General features: G+C 29.3%; 1 protein-coding gene across 1 annotated transcript in view; it reads left to right on the top strand.

Moving 5' to 3' along the window:
* The first annotated feature begins 719 nt into the window (after positions 1 to 719).
* Positions 720 to 20,420, top strand: part of LOC106686264 (high affinity cationic amino acid transporter 1) — a 47,090-nt gene continuing 27,389 nt past the window's right edge. The window contains exon 1 of the mRNA XM_014429460.3: positions 720 to 1,049. Coding sequence (XP_014284946.1) covers positions 1,026 to 1,049 — 24 coding nt within the window. The 5' untranslated portion in view covers positions 720 to 1,025. The remainder of the gene's footprint in view (positions 1,050 to 20,420) is intronic.

Below are 20,420 nucleotides of genomic sequence, written 5' to 3'. Positions count from 1 at the left end.
AAAAATAAGACTGGTGTCATGGCTAAATAAATTTTTTCCATTAAAATTAATATTATTATCATACACTCCTTGGTCGTGTATGTTACTACCTAGAATAAAACGTTTTTTAAATTGAAATATAATATCAAGTGTGTCCCTGCTTCAGAATATTATTGAAGAACGTTCCCTTAAGATAGTTAAAATAAAATATTGAATTAATATACTTTAATTTACAAATTATTTTGATAGCACCAAGAATTGCCCATATGTTAAGCCTAAATGAAAAAAACACGCTTCCATAATACATACTTAGAAACACAAATACCTTTAAAATATATAATGATATATCAGATATAAAAAGATATATATCTGTATAATAAAAATTCAAAAATAATTAATAAAGAGCAAAACAATAATCCAATGATTAATCAAATACAATGTTGGATAAATTACTGATGATATAACTTATTTATGGTAATCTAAAATAAATATTTGTTCAAAATTTACATCTATTTAAAACAAGACAATCTGTTGTTAAGCATGAATGTAAATATTAGGTGATTAATGGTTTTACATGTTGTTAAAAATATAGAAATAAAAAATAAAAGAAGTAGAAAAATATTTTTTTTATATACAGAAAATGTAAAGAGTTATATTTGAAGTATATTCTGAAACCACTTTATCTAATCCTCATTATCTTTAGAATTACAATTATTCCTAAAGTACTTTAGAGCTATCAGTATCTTCATGGAGAGCCTCTAATTAAGAAGGTGCTCTGTTTTTTAGTCCGTGATTTCATATTCCATTAACAGGAAAAAACAAAAACAATCGTGTTCCATAATTATCATCTTATTTTTTATTTTCCTCCTTTGTGTTGAATGTAGTGAAACTTCCCTGAAAAAAAGAAGTGTGTCATAGTAGGCAGTCAGTTGCAGTCAGTCCCCCTTGTTGACAACACATGCTCTGTTCCTGGCATTGAATACACTCTCAAGTTTTCAGCCAAAAAGAGAAGCATAGAGAAGGTTCAACTTTTAAATCAACCGAAAATGTTTGGTTTTTCATTTTCTACAGTGAGTTTTTAATTTTTTTTTTTTTTATAGCTAATATTCTAAAAGAATTGACCTGAATATTGTTCCTAAAAAATACTGTGCTTCACGCTATATTCTTCTATGATAAAAATCAATGTCATTTAATTGCTGATCAGTAACTAATAAATAATTCAATTTAAAGTTAATTGGTTGTTTTTTAAGTAGAAAAGATTAGAATAAATAATGATCAGTTGTTACTAACTATATAAACAAATCAGTTCATTATTTATATTAAAAACATAGGTACATTACACAAAACTTGCCTGAGATAACTGTTCTTTTCACAAGCAATTTTTTTTTTTGATAATTAAACCTGAATCAATTTCAATTTGTTGACGTTTAGGATCAGCTCGATTTATTACTAACAATTGACCTTAGCACAGAGACACGTATCACAATAACACAGTCATTATTATGAATTGGAACTTTAAATAGCATTGAATACAATCTACTTCACACAGTCTTTATAAAAACATAAATGCTTAGAAATATTAACACTTCATTGTTAAATCATCATAATGTTTTTAATTTTTTAATAGGATTAATCATATTTCCTTTTTTTTTCCTGATCAAGCTCTGTAATTATTATTTTGAAAATCAATTTGTAAGGCAATCAGTATTTCATTAAAAATCTTAATTTTAGGAATGCTAAAAATTAAGCTATATCATGCATTATATAGGGACTGGTTTCTTTGGCTAGTTGTTATTTATTTTTTCCTCTTTACCGAAAAATCTGTGTTTGCTGTACAAAGGAATTTAAGTTTGAAAATAACTTGATAATATAAAAATTAAAAATATTGTGCTTCTGTACAGTCAACATTTTGGATTATTAAGTACCTTATATTGAAATGCAACTAAGCAGCCTGTACTGCAATAAAAGACATTTAATAAACTAAAAAAAGAAATTAAGTATAATAAAACCTAAAATTTGAATTCTGCTTTTCTAAAACTTTATTTTTGAACTTAACTCTCATTAAACAATGATCATAGGTACACACTGTTGGATAAACCACATAGTTAACTGAATAAGCTATAATATGCTTCATATAAAGGTTAGATTTAAATATGTTTTAATTTTTTAAAGAAACTGAAGCAGAAAAGAACAAATATGAATAAATAAATACCCTTATAAGAAAATCAATTACATTTTTAAGCGCATTTAAGAGATTAAAATGAACTTCTATAAAGCAATGATTAAAGACTGAAGCTGTAATAATGACTGTTTGATTTTCGGTATTATATTAATCACTAGAAAATGGACCCATTAGAAAATATTAAAGGGTAATGGTAGGTTTATCCTTGTATTGACATTTATGAGTGACACCATCTAATAAGGTAATTAAAGCTATTCATCTGTAGTAATTTAAACTTCTTATGAGGCTTTTATCTCATCAAAAACAAAAAAAGAATAGAAATTTTATTTCACTTATCCATAAATTATTATTATACTTAATATAAAAACTTTATATTATCTATCCATGAAAATATACTTTTATTATTATAAGTGGAATATTTAATACGGTTGGTTGTAAAATGATATAGTAATAAAAAGTTTATTTTCTTCATGTCTTCGTGTAAATTATTTTTAAGTTTTTAATAACTTAACACTTTTAATTTTATTTTCTTGAAAACTGTTATTGATTATTAGAAATATTTCATTCACCAAAAGACATTAATTTCTTTTTTAATTAGTTATTACTGATGATACTAACATAAATATATATTTTTTTCTTTTACTCTCTGTTTTTCTTCAATATTAGGATGTTCTGCAATTTAGCATGGTGTAGTTCTGTGGTGTGCTTGTTTTGTTAGAAAAGATTATAATATGTATTTCTTCTCTACTTCAATACTTTAGGAAATCTTTATTATATGTTAAAATGGAGAACAACATTTTTTAATTCTGATATCTACTTCATTTTCTTATATCTTGTACATGGCTTAGGCTTCGGAGTTAGTCCCTCCCATCCTCAGTACCAACTTACCAAAAAATTAACGTTTTTCCCTTATATTTACATTTATAATATTTTATCATCTCATGTTAATTTATTAAACTGCTTTTTTTCTCTAATAAACATTATTAGATATGTAACATATTGTTCCCAGTTGTCATAATCTCTGAAAATACATTTATTCAATTTCATTGACAGTTTCTCAGGAACTGGGTTTCTGTACAATAAATGTAGAAAATCAAAGAAACATTAATTCAACAGAAATAGGAATATAATCAATAGTAAGATGGCTCTGAGGATTATTACAATAAACCATGTAAGAGAGGAAAAATAATAAAGCAAATATAATAAGTAATAATTTATTCCCTCAATTTCAATTCAATAAAATTAATTATCAATCATTATTACCTTTAAATGATGTAAGGTACAAGGTTATCTGTTTAAACTGGTTGGTATAACACAAAATGGATAATTATAGGCTTTTGTCAAATGGATGAGATCATCTTGATCAAATTATTTTAAAAAATTACTGAACCCTCATCTCAAAAAATCGTTCTTTCTTAAATGCTAACCATCATAATTGTTTGAATTGTGAAAAAAATTGTATTATATTGATGAAACATCTAAAAAACCTGTGTGGCTCAACAAATAAGAAACTGTAAAAACCCGAATGTTACATCATTGGTACAGAGTGTAAGTTAGCAGTTTAAACTTAATTTTGAAAAACGGAAATAAGAAACATTAGATGATGAAAAAATGACTAAGAATAAGAAAATGTTTGAAGCAATATATATTACAAAGAATACTTGTAAAATAATAAATTATAAAAAAAAAAAACACACAAAGAATCAGAATGACTACTTTAAAAAAATAAAATTGAAATAATTACAGAGTGGAATAACAATAGATAAAAATAACTTAAAATAACTAGTAAAAATATAATTAATGCAGAAAAAATCAATTTTGAATATACAACTTAACAACTGTTTTACTTTATTTTTTTTCCTTTTAGAACACCATTTTCAAACTTCTCCATAGGCAGTAAATTTTTAACCTATTATAAATAAAATCTCTGTTTTAAATCTTTTGATAATTTGGTAAATTTGATAATAAAAAAAAAAAAGCAGATAAATTCTAACGGTATCAGAATGTTAGGTATATCTGATTGTTTCCGCAATTCGTCACGGTTATCGTTTTGTCTGATTGACGCAAGATAAACTGTACCTCCGGAATGTAACTGTGATGACTCCCTATTCTTCCAAAAAGTCGTGAGATCAGTAAAACCACAGAAAGAAATCTTACTTACTGTTTATTTTTTTTTATTTTACCATCCTTCGTTTTTCCTAAGTCACTGTGAAAACCAGAATGATCTTCAACTATAATTCCCGGAACCATCATATCATTATTATATTAAGCAGTTGATAGATACTGTAACTGCTGTAAAATTGCATAAATAGGCGACTGTATTTGATACTAAGCAATTTCTTTTATTGTGGACTTGTTACTTATTCGGGACTTACATACAGTTAGCAATTATTGGTAGCAATTTGCACTCCTTAAATTTTTGATATGGTTTTGTATCAACAATGTATTCAGTTAAATATTTGTCCTTGTCTATGAAAACTCTTGGGCCACGGAAGGAAATATCAGGTAAAAACGTTGAAAATACTATGGGTCTTGGCCCAGGAAGAAATTCAGGAAATTTTTTTTCAAGTAATGCTTAATTAAAGAAAATCATCTATTTTCCAATTTTAAATTACTAAATCTAGATAAAAGACAGTGCAAAGTCTCCCTATATGTTTGGCTAGTGTAAATTTACGTCTATTACGTGGCATAGGTGGGAAATGGAGGGAATTCCTCACCTGATATAAGTACTGAATTACCTTAAATTCGGAGTAATATTTTCAAACTATTAACATAATTAAGTTACTAATTAACGTATTATTTGTAATTATGTATATAAGAAAGAATTGAATAGTAAACAAATATAATAAAATTCATTTATAATGAAATATAAATAAATGTTATTGTATGAATAAGAAAAAAAATGATAAAAAGTAATTCCCTATAACCCATAAAATAGTAAACAATAATTATTCTGAATAATTAGTATATAAATACTAATTATATTGATTTATATTAAGGATATAATTTTTATAAATAAATATGAATGAAAGTAAGTACGTCACTCTTAACAGCCCTGAAGAAGCCCTGCAAAGTGGGGCGAAACGTTGGTTAAAAATAAATAGTTTTTTGTTACTATTTTGATACCTTTATTGGCTGCCACCCTGACTATCATCCTCCAATCTAAGAATATAGAAGGTTAGTGTTACAGTGACTAAAAATAGGGGAAACTTCTTAAGGGAATCTAATATTATTCTTTAATACCTAGAATAATTCCCTAAAGGTCAAAATCTTAGAATAAAAATATATTGTTTTAAATATTTGTATTTATTCTCTTCTTGGGTGTTTCGAGGATACTGTGCCCCCTCCTCCCCCCATTCCCCTATTCAGCATTATATAATTCACTGTTTGTAACAAACAAACAGTACAATTACAATTTAATGCAATGTCTTTGTTTCAATTCTGGTAATAATAAATAGATAAAACAATAACTAAATGAATTACTATTTTAATTAATAAGTATTTATTAATTGATTTCTCTACTCTTTATATCTAGAGATAAAACTAACAAATTGCATAAAATTGTAGATGTTCTGTTATTAATACAAACTGTAAATTATATTATGTTGAAGAGGGGGGACACAGTATCCCCAAAACGTCCAAGAAGAGAATAAAAATAATAATTGCATTTTTATTTTAATTTTTTGGCGTTTAGGCAATTATATTTGTTTTGTTTTTTAATTTTTACAATGTTAAAGTCATATAATGAAACAAATAAAAAAATTATGTGTCTTGTGATGATTTATATGTTTATTTCTTGAAGTGAAACTAATTATTATGAATAAAACAAACATTTTCCTGTGCTTGTCCTTCGCGAGATTGACGCCTCCAGGAAATTGCTCTTATCACCCCAACTTAAAGCAAACTTATCATATGCTGGAGATTCCCATCCTAAAATAATATAGATAGTAAGAGAACACAGAAAACTAACAAATTTCCTGGATGAAAGCTTTTATTTAAATAAATTAATCGCAAAACCATTATCTTTTTCCAGTTTTGAGTAAATATTCTTGAAATGCTAAAAATAATTATTCATAACGCAGTGAAAAAAAATTTTTTTTTACTAAAATAATAAAACTGTGTAGGGTAAGTACACGAGTTGAAGATAACTTTAAGACAAGATTTGCACTTATTATCCTTGAAAGAAAACAACATAAACTATAAAATTGTTTTGACTGCTCAGATTAACTGTCTAATAACTGAAGTAATAAGCAATTTAGAAACTAACAAAAATGAGATGCTTATTCTTAAAACTGAATATTATTTCCAAAAATAGATACTAAAATCGAAATTGTATAGACCCACCAGGGTCTACAGTGGACGCGATAATGTAATTGTTTACTTATTATTCCAGCTAGCTAACGAAGGAGGAAAATATGTTTGTAAAATGAAATAATTGACATTGATTTTGAAAAATCCATGGCTATATGACCTCCTGATTAATAATATCTGCATTCAAAAGAATAAATTAGTCGATTTCATTTAACATTACGGAGATCGACCGTATTAAAGAATAATTTTGAATTATCTTAAGAATTTTTCCTTACCTTTAGTCACTGTCACTCCATTCCTCTATATACTTACTTTCATTTGCCTTTACTTATAAAAATCATATCCTTAATATAAATAAATATAATTAGTATTTATATAATAATTATTAAGAGTGATTATTTTTATTTTTTACTATTTTTATGATAGGAAATTACTTTTATATAGACGAAAAATCGATTTATAAACTAATTAATCAGAATAATTATTTTTATTTTTTATTATTTTTGTGGGTTTTAGGAAATTATTTTTATTTTATCTTGAAGTTATTTTAATTTTTTTCTCTTTAAAATATAAGATTAATATCCGTTATAATTCTTCTTTTATGCTTTCTTATTTTCATTACATTCATAACATTTTTATTTATGCATATTGCTTCAGAGAGTATTATATTTTTAGTCATTTTTCTACTATAAATTATTTCCGGTTTTTAAAAAGTGAACTTATCTCTGCTGTTTGAATAGTGCCACATCTTTCAAAAAATATATTTCATTTTGTATTTGACGTATTATAGATATTATAGTATCTATAGATCGTACTTTAGAGTGTTATTATTTTGTGACAGCCCTACTAGTTGTGGAACTATCTTCAGACGAAGAACCATAGTGCAGAAAGAAAGAATCCCCTATCTAGGGCATATCTTTGGAACACGACCATTTCAAAATCAAATCAATTTTTTTTTTGTTTAATGTACCACTATTCAAACAAAGCAGTTTTATGTTGTTTAGATATACTTTGTTGTGCCAATGTGCGGTTGGGATTTTTAATGTTTTTACAGTTAAATATATGTTTAGCCAACCTAATTCATAGTTTTATGAATAATTCACCAATGTAAATGTTTTCACGATTTAGACAATTTATATAGCTTATACTGAAATTATCAATGCTGTTTAAATTGATAAGTTTTGATTGTGAATTGGATTAATAGTTTGTAATTCGTACTATTTTTTTCTGCATTTTTGGTTATTAATGTAGTCAACTACCGATCAGTGAAGTTCACAAAATATTACTAAACCTCAAAACTTAAAAATTTTTCTTTTGAGGTTAATGAAGGAAGTCAGTAACCTCAAAAGAAATTTTTTTAAGAATTGACTCACCAAACTTCCTGTAGAGATAATCCAGATTATTAAACCTTCTAAAAATAAATAAATAAATGGTTAAAATGGAGTCTCATTTACCGCCGCTTTGCTTAAATAGTAGTACACCTTAAAAAAAAGTTTTATTTTGAAATAGACGTGTTCTAAAGATAGTTCTACCGTAAAGTAACATTGCGATTTCTTGCTCTATTGTATAGTATATGCAGTATAGTAAATATATCTATAGACTGGGTCAAAGCTAGTAGGATTGTCAAAAATTAACTTCTGTCTACGAAACAATTTATAGAATGCGTCAAATACAAAATAAAATATTTTAAATTATCTATTCCGATTTAGCCAGAAGTTAAAAGATGGGAGTCAGAATGAAGAGACAGACGTTCTTTTGTTTACCTCGTTGATTTCATTTCTCCACACAAAAAACAGTGTTCCTCTTATATTGCATATTATTTTTTTTTTAAATCTAACGATTTCTTGTTGATTGATTATTATCATTATACAAGAATCCCCCTCCTACAATATAAAAAATAAAAAAAAAAAAGTAAAAATAGAAATACGAGTAAAAGTTGGAAACCTTTAGCATAGTTCATTAGTCTTAAAAAGATGCAAACAATTGTTAATTGGATTGAAAGATTACTGGACATAACTAGTAATTGAGGAAAAACGTTGACTGAAATTAATTTATATATATCGTAGTCAATTCTCTCAAGTACTCTTATTTTATCTAAAATTAGATAAGAAAGGAACTGTTTGGTTACTTGTCTAAAGAAATTCCTTTCATACATCTGAATCATATGTAGTTAATGTATCCATTTGTATTTATTTTGATATTAATGTACAAGCATGCAAAAGCAATCGACTGAACATTACATGATAAATAAACTTTTAAAATTCTGCTCCTCCGAGTACTTTGATCCGTAACTTTAGTCTGATTTGAAACTAAATAGATAAACAATAAAACAATGGTATCAATTTATTTATAAATGTTATAATAAGCGATAGAAATATAACTTGATAAAATACTAGGAAGGTGGTTCATCAAGAAAATTCTATCGGAATGCGGTAATAACACTAACATTTTATAGAAACATGACAAATATAAAACAAATCTGGTGCGGCGCGGGCATCACATAACTTTCACATACATCCCCGAAATTCGTGGAGATTGGTGGGCTCGTGTTGAAAATCGCTGTTTTGTACTTTTTAAAAAATAAAATCTCATCTAAAAAATACAACAGTTTAACAGAAAATAACAAAGCCATTATACAATAGGAAAAGAACGGCCGGTTTCGGCTTTTCCTGTTGGAATAATGATGTCCCGCTATTTCATTTTGTCTCCTTTAATTATTCATAAAATTCTTTTTATATTTTTTATTTTTCAATTGTTTATTATTAATAACAGAAACAGTTTATTTTTTCAAATAAAAAAAATTAAATGTATTGTGGAGGAATATTTTAAAAACACATTGTCATTCAAGCCCTGTCAGATTACTTCAATGATAAAAAGACCTATTCGACATTAAAGATCATTTAATTGTATATTGACATGCCGAAATTAATGAAAATAATTTGTGCCGTTTTCAAGAAAATCGGAAAAAAAGTTAAGAATCGATTCTGTAACGTGGCGCTTCCAGTCAGCTTATTTTATTTACAAAAATAATATAACGTGCCAGGCATATAATCGTTAAAGTAAAAAAGATATCTGTTTTAAAAATTATTTATCGGATTCCTAATTCCAAACTTGTTTTTGTTGTATATTCCTCATTTTGTTACTTATTTATTTTTCAATTCTTTGATTTATATTTCTTATAATATAACTCATAAACAGTCTTAACTTTAACACTTTTTTTTCTCAAAATAAACAAAGAAGGAGATTATTATAGTTTATGAAAGTTGAAGATTTTTCATGATAATTTATGATTTATAAGAAAAAAAATAAATCAACATAAGGAGTTCTAAAAGTGATGTCTTTTTTTGTTTTTTTAAGAACTCGGAAGCTAAGGATAATTTTCATTGTTCTCTTATTTTGATGGCATATATAATTTTCTTCTATTATGTTATTTTTGAGTGCTATGAATATTTATAATGATTTTAATTTATATAAATTAATTCAAAAGTAAAGTACTCCGTAAGGCAAAAAGGCAAAAGTTATGGCAAATAATTGGAATATTCCAACCAAATAGCCTTCAGTCTCTAAGCCAGAAGTTCCATAAATGTTTTCGAAACGGCACAATTTGCAGCATCTTATTTGGAGCATCTTATTTGGCTTAGTAATTTTATTATTAAAAATTTAAATTACCGCTGTAAAATCATCCATAAAGACCTTACTGTTCCATATATAACCGATCTAGCCCGAACCAGATGTCAATCCTTCCATTATAAACTCCCTAACCACCCAAAGCCAATAGTTTCTAACTATGCTTCCTCGTCTATTCGTGACAATCCTCAGAGGTGCCTAAAAAGAAGATGGCCTCGAGACCTTGTAATGTAGAAATGTTATTAGAGTGCTACCAATGAGTAGTTTCTCTACAAGCCTGTATTATACCATTATAATGTAACATTAAATTTACTAGATGTATTTTAATGTAAATACAATTGAAAATTTCAAATGTGAATTTAAAAAAAAAAATGTCTGCACAATTATCCATAGAGGAGAAGAAAAAAAAAATCAAAGTATATAGTAGAATGCCCAAAAACTTTAACATTTGATTTCCATAGTTCGAAATGGTGAAGAATATTTTAAAACAATCCTAGTTCTAATATCCGATATGTATAATTTCAGATGAGTGAATTACACTGGCATATTGTTAATGACTCCACATCACAATGGATCAATGGAGAACTGAAAAATTATATGAAAGTATATAAATAGTAGAGTAATCAAATAACTAAGATTTTATTTATTTTATTTTATTTTGTAAGCGTTAAAAATCTACTTAAATTCATTAAAGTAATTTCATAAAGTGTTTTTTTGTTTGTCCCATAAATAATGTGACTCACGTTAGTTATATCTTATATAATATTAATTATTAAATAATTTTGTTCGATATCAATAATTTTAAAAGTTGGAAAAATTATGGGGATACCCATTAAAATCTCCAAAAGTTCACTAAAGTAATTTAATCGAATGTTTTTCGTTTGAATCCGAAATTATGTAACTCATGTTAGTTATACAATATATAAAAATGTATACAATATATTATTAATTGGTAAATCATTTTCATTTATGCTCGTACTATTCAATTTAAAAGTAAAGAAATCTCATTGGGATACTTGCCTATAAACGTTGACAACCGAGATAAAAGCGAGATAATAATTTAAGTGGCTTCTAAAAATTCCTTAAATGATCTAAGACGATAGGGCACTGTAACATGGAAGATACGTTAGTCAGGGTTTATTAAATATGTACATCATCACCCAACTGTTAGTTTCGACAATAATTTTTAAAATCTATATCATATACATTACCATTATTTTTTAAATAAAAATAGTAGGGATATTCAGGTTAAAAAATTGAAATTATTGTAACTCAGTGGCTAAATTACGGAACCTCAGACTCAGGTCCGAATGAATGTGATGATTCCTTCATTTTTATTGTACTAATGTTTAATATATTTTTTCCCGATTTCTTAAAATATCTTCTTTATTCGAATAAAAAAAAGATAATTACTAAATATCATTCAATTATTATTATAATTATTAACATTAATGTGTAATATTAATTAATATGTAAGATGATTAGTATTTCCATTATATTGTGTGGGTGGAAATTCCAGTCATTGTATACAAAACACTGAATAAAATCAGGAAACGTAGAAAACAGTATTTGTTAGTGACTCTTTATTTGCTACCAACATAAATAAACACTATAAAAGTCAAAATAAAGTTAAAACTTAGACAATAGTTGCAGAAAAAAAATGTATTTTTAATAGTGATAATATGTAAATAACATTTTTAGTTAAATACATGGTGAAACTTGGGTCGCCCGTAGCTCAGTGGTTAAGACAGTCTTACTAATTTGATGTCTACTGGCGGTACCTGTACGAATCCGGCCTGGGGCGTTGGTTCTTTCACTGAGTGGTGGTCCCACAAAATGAAAAACTTTGACCCCCCCCCCCAACCATGGTTAGGCAGCATAGGACTCCAATGTGAGACTTGACCGAAAAAAAAAAATAATAAACTCGTTAAATGTTTACGAGAATGTCGGATCACCTTTGTACGTTATATGTATGTACATATAATTCATTATGAATAAAGAATATAATGGAATATGATGGTCGGGGGTGCGGTCAAAAAAGAAAAAATAATAGTTTACAACTATTTTAAATGATAAATTGTAAACAACTATAATTGGCAAATAAATAGTTGTTAACTACTTTTTGTTCTTTTCTGACCACAACCCCCCCCTACAACCATCTCCTTCATATTATCAAAAACACCGTCAATCATTTACATATACTTATAAATGTTAAAAAAAAAAAATAATTTTTAATTCAGAGTTGTTCAATTGTTTCCGGGATACAGTTTTTTAAAAAGCAACATTTCAGGAAATCTATACTGAAAGTTCAGTAGCTAGGAAATATACTGTGAGATATCTTAATCTCAGAAACCATGAGACGTACAAATGCCATTTATCACTCAAATTAAAGTTAGTTTGATGCGCTATAAAGTAGGTTATGACTTTTATCTTCGTAGGAATAGTAGGTTTCATATTTGCCAAAATCATCATGAAATCATTACCTAAAAATCAAAAATTGCTGTGAAATAAATGACTTTCTTCTCCTGTTGGGCTCTTGCACTAACAGATATATTTCCAAGAACGTAACAGCGGTTTGTCTGAAACGCAAATGTCGATTGTGATAATATAAAACCACTTAAGTGTTTTCGTCTGGCTGCTATACAGTAGACACTGTCAATACAAATTTTTGAAGTCCTTTTCAAAATAATCTAGATGAGTGACAAGATGTTTTGAAGCTCATCTGAGTAAAGACAAAACTTCGGTAACTAAATCTAGAATTTAACTTTTAAGAAAACAACCACACATCCGACCTATTCATAATTGATGATTTATTATGAATGAAGTTTGAATCAGCATTAAAAAACGCTAACTCGTCATTATTAGCGAGAAGAAAGGCAAGGCAAGATCGAACGTAATATGAATTTAGTAAATTAAATGGCAACTAGAAAAGTGGAAAGAACCCTTTTTTTTTAATAGGTAAAAATGCTCATAGTATTTAACCGCACATAAGTTTATTTACGAGTTCTAACTTTATATTATATTATATTTATGGAATTATAATATGGATTTTTTTATTCTTATCATTGTTTATTTAATTTTATTTTATGTTAATACTATTATTTTTACTGATGGTGACAGGTTATCACTCATTTTACCCTTCAAAAATGATCTCTTTCACCATCTTATCGTTTTCGCCGACTTTGGACCCACCACTAGATACCAATAAACTTTCAATGGTTTAACATTATAACTAATTCTAATAAAAGTAACTCATAAATAATAATAATGGCAACAAAAACATGTTTTTTTTACTAACGGCACAGTTATTTATTCTGTAATGAATTATAAGTAAACGATAAACAAGTTATTCCACAATGTAACATAAAAGTCGAGCATAATAAAAATTTGATAAACATAAATAATAACTTTGGGTATGTACTGATACCATGATTTTTTTCTTCTTTCATTTTCCGGAATTTGGAACATGAAACGTATTACAGAAATATTTGTTCTCAAAATTGATGAATTTCCAACAAAAATTGAGGCATACAGAAATTACCACAAGGAGTCGCTGAATGACTTAAACAACGTTGCTTAAGGACTGCAACTTATAATAGGTGATGAAACATATTTTTAGGTATGATGCAGAAACCAGACCCTTCTTGAGGGAGGAGCTTTGTAGAAGCCTTGGATTAAATCTAATCGCAACTATTGAAAGAGATAGCACTGATGATGGACAAGTTGATAAGATTCCATAAAACTGGTTTTGAGAAATGCATAAATTAGACAATAGACATTATACAAGAACACTTATACGTCGTTCACCCACCATAATTATCGTTGAGCAATTAACTTCTCATTCTTTGTTTTCAGGAAATGACTGTTGGACCATAATGGCACAACAAACAATTAACAATAATCATTACCCCTTAACTTATGACAATCGTAAATGACCTCGTCTTTAAACTTGTACAATTTAAAAACAGGTTTGGATACTGATACATTCCTTGTATATAAAAAACTGTCGCTGGTAAGTTGATATATATTCGGCGAATATATCCATTATTTGCATAGAATTTGGCAGTTATTCACTTCAATACTTCATCATAAGATGCAGCATGTACATGGATTTTCCCCTCATAAAATCCGGATAAAAAAAATCATAACCCAGTGTATTATAACTAAAACTTCCTATTTATCTCGGAATCCTATTTAAGAGCAGGTAAAAATAACATCTTATTATGATTATTTTTTGCTGAACACATTTTGCCAAATCCTATCTTATCCTGTCTTAATATGAGGATAAATATCACCAGTATATTGCAGGCAAGTTGTAAAACCTAGAGTTTTGCATTGTAAACTAACAATAGACTAACACTGTTCCACATTTATTTATTATTATTGTGTATTTGTGAAATTTTACAAATTCTCAGGAACAGAATAGAGAATAAAACAGAAACAAGAATAGAGAATGAAACCTTCCAAAAAAGCACTCCTAGGATAGACTTAATATAGTAGATTCCTGGTCCTGAAGTTTCAGTCTTCTTGTTGAGTTCTGTGGTAGTTTCAATCTTCTTGTTGAATTCTGTGGTAGTTTCAGTCTTCTTGTTGAGTTCTGTGGTAGTTTCAGTCTTCTTGTTGAATTCTGTGGTAGTTTCAGTCTTCTTGTTGAATTCTGTGGTAGTTTCAGTCTCCTTAATGTTATAAACTGACGTTTGTCAGTCTGTAATGTTTATAACAGTGGGTTTAGTTGTCCAGTGAGTGAGTCGTGAAAGATTTTGTATTTTTTTTTTTATTACGTATGTTACAAATGGCTGCTATACATAATTTGTTTTTATGATAAAGCAGCCATCTAAAACAATGAAAATCGGAGATTAAATCTTTCTTTAAAAATAGTCATATAAGATTTCTATGTCCAGTCTTCTGTTCATTGTGAATTCCAAGCATCTATGCTTTGTTAAAGGAATGCTGTATAGTGTTATATCTATGTGTAAATTTAACTTGATATGAATATATATTATAATATACGATATTGATTACTACAAATACAGTAGTTCATCTAGTTTATTTTTATAGTAGGTATTTACAATCATTATTTTTAAGTTATTAAATATTGCTTTGTATTTGTAATTTCACTATAATACTTAAATTAAACCTGGCCAAATTTAGTGCTATATATTGAGGAAAATGCTATGGAAAGGAAATATATTTTATTAAAAGTTATTCTTAAATAGTAACCAATTCAATTGATTATATAAAGAAATATTGTCAACTTTAGGAGTAGAAGTTTGATGCCGAGAGGGAATATCTAGAACAAGCTTAAGGAATAACTTCTAAACCTTATGCAGGACGTGGAAAAGCTGGCATGTAGCCCTAAGAGCCAACTCTTGAAATAAAAATCAGAAACGAAGAGGCGATGGACATTTATTTTGTTGCGGTCCCATGGCATAAAAACACGACCCTCCCAATCTGTTTGGTTAGTAAAGGATGAATACCTCTAGGGTGGCCCCTCTTCCTCTCCCCTCCCCCTCCACCACATGTCAGATAAATAGTGCAGAAAATATTTGAATACGTCAATATAATTTGAATATCCGAGGATACTGAAAGGCCAGTCATAATGACATATCAAAAATGGTTGAGGATTTTAATTGGAAATTTAATTATATGGTAAGTTTGTTCCTTAAGTTGGTTCGATTTTGCACAATTTACCCGCGAATCACAAAAAAACCTCTTTGCGGTTTTTGATGACATACTTTGAGGATATGTCCGATCAGAAAAATCAAAGGCATAAAATCATTTTAAAATTATATTCTCTTTCAGAACACTTCATTAAAAATAATGAAAAAAAGAACTCGAAGGTGTTACAAGGTCGACTTTAGTACCAAAAGTAACTTCATTGACCACAAATATGACCTACCAAATTTCATATCAAGTCCTCAAAAAAATATATCAATACACCTCATAGATACATTATAGTTCTAAGGCATTGCCTAATTTTTTTCTTTACTGTGAAGAGGAGTAACAGAGATAATTTTTTTGTTTCGTGTCTACGTAACATATTATATATCTCAAGATAATTTTTGTGACTACTCCTAACGTTAGTAACCAAAGAAACCCAAATTAATTATCTAAAACCAAAGAACCTTAATGACTCTTCAAACATATAGATATATGAAACGTGTATGATAAAAAAAACACCCTTAGCGAGATAAATGTGACAAACATCTTTTTAGAAATTGCAAACAAAGATTAAGTTAATCCATCCAATAAAGGACCAAAAGAATTAACTGGTTTAAGATAAGATGTCTGGGGAAGGTGAAAATACCGCACACGTAATGATTTTTTTTTTCATAAATTCGCAATTGATTATTATCTTTTACAATTCGTTATAAGTGATTTTTTCGAACACTCGACCTATAAATTTAACTCAATAAAAGATGTACGGAAGCTTGCATGTTAAATTGATGAGCATTGACTTGATTGATCATTTATTTACCTACTAGAAACGATGTGTTGAACAAAACAATAAAAAAAAAAAAAGTGTTTGCTTATTATTCATGGGTTAAGTACTTGTTAGGAAAGACCTGTTTCTTAACAATCAATAATTATGGAAGGTGAGGTAAGCATTCAAGTTCAGCTGCCAGGTTCACCTCCAATCCCAATGGTACAGCTAAGCTCTGGATTGAGGATGATTGAACAGCGGTAAAAATCCAGAGTAAATCCACAGCTAATATATCATAATATATTCAATCAAAACCAGACCCCGAGCCCGCCCTGAGACGAATGGGAGATCGAAGTGGAGATAATTAGAGAAGTGATTAATTTATTTTTAAGTGACTAAATTACGAGTAAATTAATAAATAAAAGTTTTAACAATATTTTTTTTTAATGAAAAATATATAGTACGTATTTAAAAAAATAAGGATATTATAAAAATTGTATAAAATTTATAATTTTAATAAAGTATTAAAACAAAATGAAAGAGATTTTTTTGGATTATGTATAAGAAAAATATATTCAAAATTTAAATTAAGACATAATTATCATAAAATAATCGCAGTCAGGAATAATCTAAAAATTTTTCCGAAACTACTATCCTGAGCTGCCATCTCCTTCTCATATAAATTGAAACATACTATCGCTACCATTCAACAAAGGTCATCTTCTGGAAATGCAAGGCAGTCAATAATCTTTGCAACTTTACATCTAGACTGTTACATCTAAAGAACCATCTGCACCCTAAAATAACAATTTAAACGGCTTAAAAATGAATAGGTATATTTATGACATATTTAGTTTTATTTGGTTTCATTAAAACACCCTACTTTTGTTAATTTGTACAGAATTCCCTTATTTATCGGTAAACATAAAAATTAAACTATTCTTTAGTTTAAATTAAGGAATAACTAAAGGATAGTCAACATGATGAATAGTCTTTGTATAAAAAAACAGGTTTTCGACTTTCCTTAATTTCAATCTATAGAATCTGTAGAATCAATCTGAATCTATAGAAATGTATCCAAAGTCTGTTCCAACAACCACTTCTGGCTGTTCGGAGGATGCTGAGTACAAGTTTTGGGAGGGGAAAATCTGGCCTACGCGCATGCTCCGTATCTGATGTTCCACTTAATGATGCCTCCACTTAATTACGATACGAAGGAATGACAGATATGTAGCGACACCGTTACCTACTGGTCTATAACTGTAATTACTAGCCGCCAAAACCTTCCTTTAGGGTTATAAAAAAAACTCCAGGTCATTCAAGTTTTCATCTTGGAATGGTACAGACTAATACCGCTGGAATTATTCCTTATTCTTGGTCATTTACTAAGGGAAATAATGGATACAGTCGGGTTGATGGAGATGCTGATGGTAACTTCGTTGGAGGATCCGCCATACATCCTCGAGATCAGAACAGCCAGCAACGAGAAATTCACATATTTTCCAACTTTAAAGATGACCACCAGAACCCAAACACCTAAAATCATGAAACTCATGATCAAGCCGTATCATGAACCGGCAAGACGCCCTACATAAGGATCGGTCCACCAATTTGGTCGTCACAGAATCTTCTGAGACTCCGTCTTTTTTTTTTTTATTATTTTAAAAACCTCTTTATTGATAAATATATATATAATACGGATTATAAAAAATAATATATAATACATGTATTTACAATTTTCTTGTTTTGCCTTACGGCATTATAATATAGGCAGAAAACATAGTCCGCTGAAGGCGGTTTTTACATTTTGTGGCTCTATAGCCGGGGGCTTACAGAGAATGTGAGGGACATTCCGGCTGGTGGTGATGGTGTGATGACTTCAAGCTGCAGAGCCCGAAGTCCTTCCCTCGGCGAGGACGTCTACCAAGGGGACAGTGCTTTGCCACCTCCCAGGTCTTGGTGGAGGGGCGATATCTCTGAAGAGCGGATTGGCACAAGTCTTCAGCCCATCAAAAAATTTGATGTGCCTTCGGCCTATATACACAGAGGGTAGCTGGAGTTCCTGGTGGATGGTGGTGTTTTTTGCCCTCTGTAGGGTAGTTCCACGGACGATTCGCCGGAGGACGGAGTTCTGATAAATCTGCAGCTTCTCAAGCGTTGATCGGTAGAGGTGACGCAGCAGTGGTGCACCATAGAGCAGAGTTGGTCGTATTATGGCCTTATAGATTTGCAGGTTCAGCCTTAATGAGAGTTGTGGCGACTTTAGGAGATGGTAGAGACTGTAGCTCTTCTGGCGGGCCAGCTTAAGTCTCTCCCAAACGTGACTGGAGAAGGTGAGGTGCCTATCCAATGTGACCCCCAGGTAGAGAATGGAGCTAGAGATTCGTCTTCTAGAAGGGGGAGTTATATAGCGACGCTATCTATCAGGGACCACCAGAACTAACGCCGCTATCGCTTCCCACCAAACCTAAGAGTTAGAGATACATTGTTATTACTGCAAGACTCAATACTTTTATAGTGCCCAACAGATCATAAATAAAGTGTCGCATGTTCAGCTACGATCCATATCGACATAAGCCATTCGCTGTCATTTGTGGGAAGTAGGTCTAACATCGTTTGCCTCTTTAAGACGACCTGCAGCAATAGAGTGTCACCACCAGCGATTCCGCAGATAATGGTACAGCGAGCGCCTAAATAAGCATACTCATTGTAGTGCTGTATGTTCAAATGTGTCTCGTTTCTTTGTTTACAGCAATTGTCGGCGCCCAAGAGTCAACCGAAGACAGGAGAAGAATGCAATGCTGCAGTGTAGTTTGGAGTTGGGAGTGTACCGGTAAAGACCGACACCTATTCAAGAGGGTGGTACTCCATATAGTGGATGGAGTTTAATTTTACTGCATTTAGTCATGTAAAAATGATTGTAGGAGAGTACATCTCTCGTAGCAGAGCAATAATTGAACCTGACTTCCGTTTTCTTTACGACAATCTGTGACTTCATGAAGAGATTCAAGAGTTTTTCATGAATGCCTTAAAACTCTGGGTATTTCACATTTGCCACTTCCCATATTGTCTCCAGATCTCAATCCCATTGAGCACATGTGGGATGCATTGCAGAGAAGGCTTTTTGATCGGCTACATTCCAAGTTTTTTATTGAAATGAAGTGGAATTAAATTAATATATCAGTAGTTTTCTAATTTAATATATTATTTAATTAATTGTTTGAGAGTGGTTAATTTCAATAATAACACAAATTTCAATTGATCTCTTAATTCTCAACTAAGTTTATCTCAATTCGCCAACGTTTTGGCCCTTAGGCCATTACCAAGGAGACAACCTCATTATTAATTTGTCACAATTCGTTAAGAAACGTTTTGCATTACAAGTCAATTCCCATGTCAAACAACAAAAACATATAAATTTAATTTAACTACTTAATTTCGCAACTAATTGTTAATATTAAAATGATATGTTAATAGTTATATGATAAATTTTAAACGTTTGACATAGGAAATTAGCCTGTAATGTATAACGTTTTTTAATACATTAGGACAAATCCAAAATGAGGTTGCCTCCTTGATAATGGTTTCAGGACCGATATGTTAGATAATTGAAATAATAAAAAGTTTATAGCTAAGCGATCAATTTAAGTTTTGTTATTATTTAATCAGAGAATTAAACCGTCTTTGGGACGAGACTCCTTCTCCCGCTGATTTATAGGTATAGATGATTATATACACTTATAGCATTTGCACATACTGTTGATTTCAAGAGTTTAAAACTCAGCACACAATAGTTGGAATACCACATTTTCGAAAAAACCTGATTTTATAAAATTTTACTACTGATGTTAGTGGTGAAATCTTTATATGCCAATTGTGGAATGAAAATATTAAGTT

The sequence above is a fragment of the Halyomorpha halys genome, unplaced genomic scaffold (genome assembly GCF_000696795.3).
Source record: "Halyomorpha halys isolate HHAL.00 unplaced genomic scaffold, Hhal_1.1 Scaffold34.1, whole genome shotgun sequence".
In the NCBI taxonomy this organism is placed as follows: domain Eukaryota; kingdom Metazoa; phylum Arthropoda; class Insecta; order Hemiptera; family Pentatomidae; genus Halyomorpha; species Halyomorpha halys.
This window is presented reverse-complemented; position numbering and strand designations above follow the sequence as displayed.